Source organism: Condylura cristata, unplaced genomic scaffold (genome assembly GCF_000260355.1).
Source record: "Condylura cristata isolate star-nosed mole 26May11 unplaced genomic scaffold, ConCri1.0 scaffold00025, whole genome shotgun sequence".
In the NCBI taxonomy this organism is placed as follows: Eukaryota; Metazoa; Chordata; class Mammalia; order Eulipotyphla; family Talpidae; genus Condylura; species Condylura cristata.
In genome coordinates this window covers 18980387-18987749 of record NW_004567126.1, presented here as the reverse complement: position 1 = coordinate 18987749, position 7363 = coordinate 18980387, and the positions used below count along the sequence as shown (strand labels likewise).

Below are 7363 nucleotides of genomic sequence, written 5' to 3'. Positions count from 1 at the left end.
GTCTTCTCCTGGCCTCTTTGACTTCTTACGCTAATGCCACTCTGGGCTTCAGGTGCTCCTTCCCAAGAGTGGCTACGGAGGTGGACACCACCTTCACCCTGGCATCCTTGGAGAGAGTGGCCATTAGTCTTCAGGAAAGACTTAGGATGTGACAGAGACCTCACAGGAAGCAGCACTTCCTGTCTTAGACTGGCCTGCAGTTGAGGCTTCACACTTGGCCTCCCATCTCCTCCCAGAAAGCCTTTTGGGTTTTAACTCTTTCTGCCCCGAGGGTGGCATTTGAACTCCTTTCCCCAACAAAGGCTCTTTCCATTTTCAGGGCACTTGCTGCTCTGAGCTGGGCAGAACAAGAGGAGCCTGTCTCTAGAGACCCCAGACTGGCCCACACAGGATGAGCAGGCCTCATGGATGGTGACATAGGCGCCTACCCCTGCCTTTGGGCTTCTCCTTCCCTCTTTGGGCATGGTCTCTGTCGGGGCTACTGCAGGCTGGATGGAGATGTCTGGAAGAGTGGGAACAAGTGGCATGAGTTTAGCAAATGATCAGAAAAAATCATCCCAGCCAGCACTAAATACCACATGAGCCAGCCTTCCCCCCGGATTCCCTGGCAAAACAGGGAACGCTGACTTGGGGTTGCTTCACTGCCAGCAGTAGAAGCCCGGACTACCCTAGGATCCTGACCTAGCCCACCAATGTCAGGCTTATCCACATTGTACTCACTGATTTTTTATAAAGATTTATTTATTTATACAAGAACTGGGGGTACAGGCCAGGGGTGAAGAGGATTCACCAGAGACAGAGTGGGGAGCAGAATGGGCAGAGGTACTGAAATATACTGCTGAGGGGAGCAGCGGGTGAGACAGGAGAGGTCTGCTATGCTGTGGGTCACCTCCCTGGCTGGGGATTGAACTTGTGCTGCAGTGGCTGCGATAGCTTCATAGTGCTGAGACTTAACCCCTGATGCCATCAGGGAGGCCCCTGTACTCACTGACTTTTAGGGGATGAGCATCAGGGTCCTCTCCCTACCCTCCAGTCCTTTATATGGTCACTGGATGTGAGGAGAGATGCTTGCACTCTGGCTCCTGGGCTCTCTCCGTGCTGTCCTGGCATTTGCATTTTGAGCTGGAGGGAGTTCAGAGGCCCCCTCTCTATAGCAGGTGCAACCTGAGGGGGAATTTCTGAAAACAGCTAGAACTAAGAAAATGCAGATTCCTATACCTGGGGGTGCTTATTAACATATTCAGGAGCAAGGGCTGTGTGGTCCTGGTGGTAGGTGAGTCAGCAGAGCTAGAACACTCATTTATTTGGGCAAATGTGTCAGAGTCATTCAGAGCCCAGAATGCAGCGGTAAACCCTAAGGGGCAGGCAGGGGTGAGTGAAGAGAGGAAGAGGGAGACTTGGCAGGTTGGCCTCCCTATGCCCAGCTAAGGGAGGGAGACAGACCTGGGGACAGACAGAGGAGCGGAGCAGAGACACCAGGAGGACAGATTCCAGAGGCTGATTTTTATTGTGCAGTTTTCTTCCTCGATGAGATGCCATAAGCTGTGTGGCACTACACGCAGTCACGGGGCGGGGCAGAGCCACTGGGCGGGGAGCTGGGTGCTGGGAAAAGCCGTCTCCCAAGGCAGGTCCCCCATACCTGTCACCCATGGCCTTGCCCCCCTGTGTCCCCCGGCCCTTGAGAAAGCAGGTCTGTGGGGTAGGGCTTGAGGGCTGAGATCCCAGCTCCAAACAGCTGACACTGTTGGGAGGCAGGGAAGGGCCTCTCCCTGAAACACTGGCCAAACTCTGGGTCTGGCTCCACCCGGCCTGACTTACTGCCTTCAGTCAGTTCCCAGAGCTTTTAGAAGCTCGGACAGCCTGGGTGGGGAGGGGGCTTGACCTACTCTGTCCTCCTCTCAACTGCTGGTTGAGCTAGTGTGGGACAGTAGGGGGGCGTGCTGACTCCCACTTGTAGCCCCTTTCCAGTCCTCCATTAGCACTAGAGTCTGTGTTTTCACTGGACTGGGCCCCTGACCCAAGGTCTCCAGGGGACCCTGCAGTGGTAACGGGACAGCTTTTGGCTGGGGCTGAGAATGCTCTAGAGATGCTCAGTTCCCTCCTTACACGATGGCCATAGATGCTTGATGGGACCCTTATATCTGGGTCTTCAGCACCACTCCCACCTGCTGAGGGATGTGCTGTGCTCAGACACCTCCACCTCCCTCTTCATCTAGGTCTGTCCTTTATCTGGTCCTGGTGGGCAAGGATGACCCTCCAGGACTGGTACCCCTTCACTCTACTATCCCTTCCATGCCCTTACTCTCCATCAGTTCCCCGACCCTGGCTTCCCTTTTCACAAACTCCCAAAGAAAGGAAGGATAACCCCTAAATAAACCATATAGAAGCAGCTCTGGAACAGTACAAAAAGACAGCCAGTGGCGTGCGGAGAAGGTGGGAGGTGGTAGTGGGGTTGGCAAGGGGGTGTGGGTGGATAATGGCATGCAACACCGGGATTCCTTATGAGGGCCAGGGTCCCCAGGTCTCCCGGAAGTGTGTGAAGGATTGGGGGAAGGGGGTCAACTGACTCAGAGAAGTAGGATCTCTGGACTGGGCCATGCGGCTTCCCGTGTCCTCCGTGGGCCCAGCCAGTCACAGGGAGATGAAATCCATGGCATGCAGAAGGGGCAAGGAGAACAGGAACAGCAGCAGCCACGAGGTGTTCTGGGCCAGCAGGCTTATGCCCTTGCACTTGACCAGTTTGTCTGAGGAGAGAAAATGGGGGAAGGGCAAGAACGAAAGGGAACACACTCAGGCAGGGGACTTCCTCCGGGCAGTCAGGTGCCATGATGTATTAGCTGGAACCTGATCCAATAAAACTATCCCCCCCGCCCCCCCCATTTACAGGTGACTGAGCCCTTGAACCTGTGACATCTTTACTAAGCATCAGCACTGGAAAACTAGGTGAGGTAGCTAGTGCCATGTTTGTCGTCTTGGGGGTGAGAAGGAGGTGAGAAGGAGGGCCAGGGAGGCCAAGTGGTTGCCCGTCATCATGGTTCTACCACTCTGTTCCCCTTTTCTCTTCCCCAAGAAGAGGCAGTGGTTCCAGGGCACCCAGCTGCAGCTGGGGGAAGGATGATGTCAGGAGCCCAGCCCAGGGGTCTGCCTGCTGCCTTTGTCCTCCCAGCCTGCCTCTCAAGCCCACTGGGCCTTGTTGGGGACTGGCCTTACCTCTGAGCACTGAGACATTCCTGTTGGAGATGGTGAGAGGCTGGCCAGAGAGGCGGAGTTCGCACGTATAGGTCCCCTCGTCCTTGTTGGTAAAGCCGTTCAAGTAGAGGACCTTGATGTTGTACTTGCTGGTGAAGTTAGTTCGGGAGCGGTACGCATGCTCAGGCACCCCCACTGTGCCAAACAGCACGTGCTTCTTTGTCTCCCGGGTCATGCTGAACTCGTATAGGATGGGCAAGTTGGTTGTATTATCATGGCGGCAGTCCAGACGAAGGCTCTGGTTCACCAGGCAGGCCGTCAGGCTGGTTACCTTCTGCCCACAGGCCACCTGCAAGACTGGCACCAGCCGTGCCCCCTCCAAGTTGGGGGTCTTGCAGGAAAGGGAACTCCCACCCACATTAACACTAGAAGAGGGCCTGGCCAGGGAGGGCACCAGTGTTAGCCTTCTGAGCACCTTTCCCCACTCTGGAGTTCCCTGAGGGTCAGTGCCACTGGCCTGCAGCAGACCCTAGCTTCCCTTTCTTATCTGCTCTAATCCTGGGTCCCACCAAGCTGTTCCAGGGCAAGGGATCCTGGGCTGGGAAGTTGATGCAGTTTCCTGGATTCTATTGAAGATTCCAATTCAGTCATATGAGGCAGGCTCAGTGAGATGTTCCTAAAATCACTTTGGGCAGGCAGAAGACCCATCACATTGATTAGCTGATTTAGGGGTGAGGGAGGGTCCTGTGCCTTAGTCATGTCTACCCCATGAAGTTTATGAGAGAAGCTAGCCAGGGTGTTTGGGATCCCAGCCCTGCCCCTTGCCCAGTACCTGTCAGCAGGAGAACAATGCCAATGGTGGGGTTCATGGTGTCCAGTGCTTAGTCCAGGATCTAGGGTGGGAACAGGATTTACAAATCAGACAAGAAATGGGCCACATGCGCCTGCACTTATGCCAGAGCTAGGGCCCCTGGTGGACATGCCATAGTGGCATGGTGGGGAGCCAAACTCCTCTCTACACTTCTTCCCTTTTTTTTCTTCCTTTTTCTTTTTACCTTTTGACCATCTGTATCCACCCTCCATGACTGGCAACCACTAATCTGTTCTCTGTGAGTTCAGTTTGATTTCTGCATTCCACACATAAATGTGATTGCACAATATTTTATTTCTGACTTATTTCACTTAGCATAATGCTGTCAAAGTCCCTCTACATTTTTGCAAATGGCAGAATTTCATTTTCACGGCTGAATAATATTCCATTACAAATGTAGTCACATGTTACTTACTGGCTTTTTGGGAAGTGAGTAGAATAGAATGTTGGCCCCAATAGACTATACCATGTGGCCATTGTGGGCTGTGGGCTGTGGGCTGTCATCTAGGTTGATGTGAGTACACTCTCTGGTGTTCACACAATGTCAAAACCATCTAGTGATACATCTTTCAATGTTTTACTGCTGAGAAGGAACATCAATAGGGTGTGCATATGTGTGTATGTATGTGTGTGTGTGTGTGAGTGGTGACTTTGAATTAATGACTTTTTCCTTACCCTTCCCATTTCCTTTCAGGAAGTCAAGGATTTCTTTTTTACTACTTGTGATAAACTACACATAACAGAAGACATACAACCAACCATTTATAAGTGTGCACTTCAGCAGTGTAAAGCACAGTCACCTCGTGCAAACCATCGCCAGCACTCTTCTTTCTTGCAGAACTAAAATTCTGTCCCAACAACAAAACTCCCCATTCAGAGACTTACTATTTTTTTTTTTGAGAGGAAAACTGGCCATACCCAAAGAATTCCTGGCATATCACAGAGGCTCCCGAGATCCTCTGTAAATGAATGAATGAATCTCTGAATACCCATAGGTTGCAGTCAGAATTAAGAGAAAAGACAGCCACCTATCACTGTGGTTGTCCCTTTTCTTAGTTGACTCAGTACGGTGAGGGGTCATGTCTAGTATGTGGGAGGCAAGGGAATTGTACTTGGCACACCGCTAGGGGTATTTCTGGATGTGTGTGGCAGAAAGTGATGGTGATCTCCACTTTCTTATGCTCTGATTGCACAGGAGCCAAGGATGCTTTCACTGTTCCAGGACTTGGAGTTTTCCAGTCCAGCATCAGTAGCTTCCCGTCTGGGCAATAAACTTTGCCTTTTTTTGTTCTTTTGCTTCAGCCTCCACTGGTCCAACATGCTGGCGAGGCAACATGGAGCAGGTTGCTTAGCCTGTCCTCGCCTGTGTTCCTCGCCAGGGAGGGGCCACTGGAGGGGTGTGTACCCAAAAGTGTCCAGGATCCCCAGGGCTTAGCCCCGCTTCCGGGTCAGATGGGACTCCGGGAGGCTGAGGCTACAGTCCTATCTCCTCTGTCCCTAGCTGAAAGGTACCCAGAGGTGCTGTTGGGATGCTGTGGTGTCATGTGGCTTTGATCCCAGACAGATGTTGAGTTATGGAGGAGGGGTGCCAGGTTGTGGAACCGGCAGCTGTAACTCCAAAGGAAAGAAAGAAGTCTGGACTAGAGAGGGAGGTCGAGGCAAGGAGAGGGGGAGGGAAAGCAGTGGGGAGGCAGCCTGTAGAGGTCCGCTACCGTGTCTGCTACCCGAGTCTCCTCCCCTAAGCCCGGAGCCCAGGGAAGCTCTGCCCTTCTTCCTTTCCAGCAGCCGTTGGCTAGCCCCACCCTTATTCCGTTTCCATATTTCATTCGTCGTTCTTCCCAGTCCTTCCGAGAAGGGTCCCCCTTCCCCCTCTCACCCTTTTTCAGTTCTCCCCTCCCCCGTATGCACGCCTAATTCCCAGTCCCCGCCTGCAGCACTGCGGTTTCCCTCTCCTATGATGCCCAGCTGCCAGCCTGCCGCGAGGTCGCAGGGCAGAGAGATTCCCTCCGGCTTGCGGTCCTCCCTTCTCTCCAGTCCCCCCCGCACCCCTCCACCCCATTTCACTGCTCCGGCTTTTTGGTAGCTGGGTTTGGGGGTGGCTCTAGGTAAAGAGCATAACCCAAGGCTGTCCTTGGCGCCCTTCCTCCCGGTTCTTCTTCAGCACTCCGGCCCAGACAACGGTCCCCCAGCGGACGAAAGTGGGGGTGCGCCTCTCCGGAAAAGCGGGGATCAGCGTTGCCCTTGGCTTGCAGCACTTGGCATCTGACTCCCGCCCTTGCAAGGAAGCGGACCCCTCCCCACCGCGCGGCACAGCCCGCCTCTTTCCCAGGACGCCCGCGACCAAATGCCTGAAGCCTTGGGGTTGCAGGGCTTGCAAGGGCACCGGGGGCTGTTCCTGCGTCCCGGCCTCCCCCCGATTCCAGCTCCCACCTGGGATCCTGTCCTCTGCCGTTGCTCCCTCCGGATGCGCAGCCGCCTCCAGTTGCAGCACCCAGCCGGTGCCCGCAGTTTTTAACCAGGGGTGGGGTGGGGGGGGGGGAAGAGAAGAAGAGTGGGGAGGGGCCCGGGGGCTCAGCCAATCAGAGGCTCGAGGGGAGCGAGAAAGGAACGCAGAGGGAGCTGGAGGCAGTCAGCATTGGTTTGGGAGCGTGGCCCGCTGCCCCCCAAAGGGAACCTCACCCTGTAGCTGGCAGTGCGAGCCCTGAGATGGAGGGCTCAGACCCCCTGGAATGAGGGTGGGGCAGCTCAGGGAACACTAGCCTCCTCCCAGAGCCCCACTAGGACTGCTTCTGCTTGGCTTTAAGGCTTTAATCCTTTCTTTTGACCTAGTCATCTGAAGTCTGTGGGAAGACCAAAGAGTAGCATATGCAGGCCAGCCACTGCCCCCCTTGGACAGTGTCCAGGCTTCCTTGCTTCCCTTTCTGCTGGAGCCCAACTCCCCAGAGCCTTCAGTAAGAGGGTTTGGAGTTGGAGTGTTCCAGGCTTTCTCCAAAGGAAGGCACTGGGGTGTTTTTCCTTACTGGGCTGTCCTTCAACAGCAAGCCGGCAGTGCACCGGGCCTTCTCAGCCCCCAGCCTTGCACTCCTCTGTCTGCCATAGAACACCCAGGTCTTCAGGAGTTTCTGCTCTGGGGCCCTCAGCTTCTGGCTGGCACACCTCTGCAGGTCAGGGTACTGGAAGGTTCTTCTGTTTCATGTACTCCTGCTGCTCACCCTGCCCCAGTCTCAGTACTGTCTGCTCCCCATCTTCAGGCCAGGATGGGAGTGCTGCTCTCTGCCAAGCACTGTGCCAGGTACAGTACCA

General features: G+C 54.6%; 1 protein-coding gene across 1 annotated transcript; it reads right to left on the bottom strand.

Annotated features, from left to right (window-relative positions):
* Nucleotides 1-1482: 1482 nt before the first annotated feature.
* On the bottom strand, nucleotides 1483-6576 carry THY1 (Thy-1 cell surface antigen). Its single transcript, XM_004689173.2, has 4 exons — nucleotides 6491-6576; nucleotides 4022-4082; nucleotides 3211-3546; nucleotides 1483-2744 (listed from the first exon to the last, which is right to left on the bottom strand). Exons 2-4 carry the CDS (start codon nucleotides 4056-4058, stop codon nucleotides 2632-2634), a joined length of 486 nt encoding a protein of 161 aa, XP_004689230.1. The 5' UTR covers nucleotides 4059-4082; nucleotides 6491-6576; the 3' UTR covers nucleotides 1483-2631.
* Between the last annotated feature and the right edge of the window lie 787 nt (nucleotides 6577-7363).

What these genes read in the sequence shown, in the direction of transcription:
- THY1 (XM_004689173.2), bottom strand. Translation starts at nt 4,058, where the DNA reads ATGAACCCCACCATTGGCATTGTTCTCCTGCTGACAG. An exon ending in CATTGTTCTCCTGCTGACAG is followed by an intron (nt 3,547 to 4,021) that starts GTACTGGGCAAG and finishes GGCTGGTGCCAG; the next exon opens with TCTTGCAGGTGGCCTGTGGG. An exon ending in GAATGTCTCAGTGCTCAGAG is followed by an intron (nt 2,745 to 3,210) that starts GTAAGGCCAGTC and finishes TTCTCTCCTCAG; the next exon opens with ACAAACTGGTCAAGTGCAAG.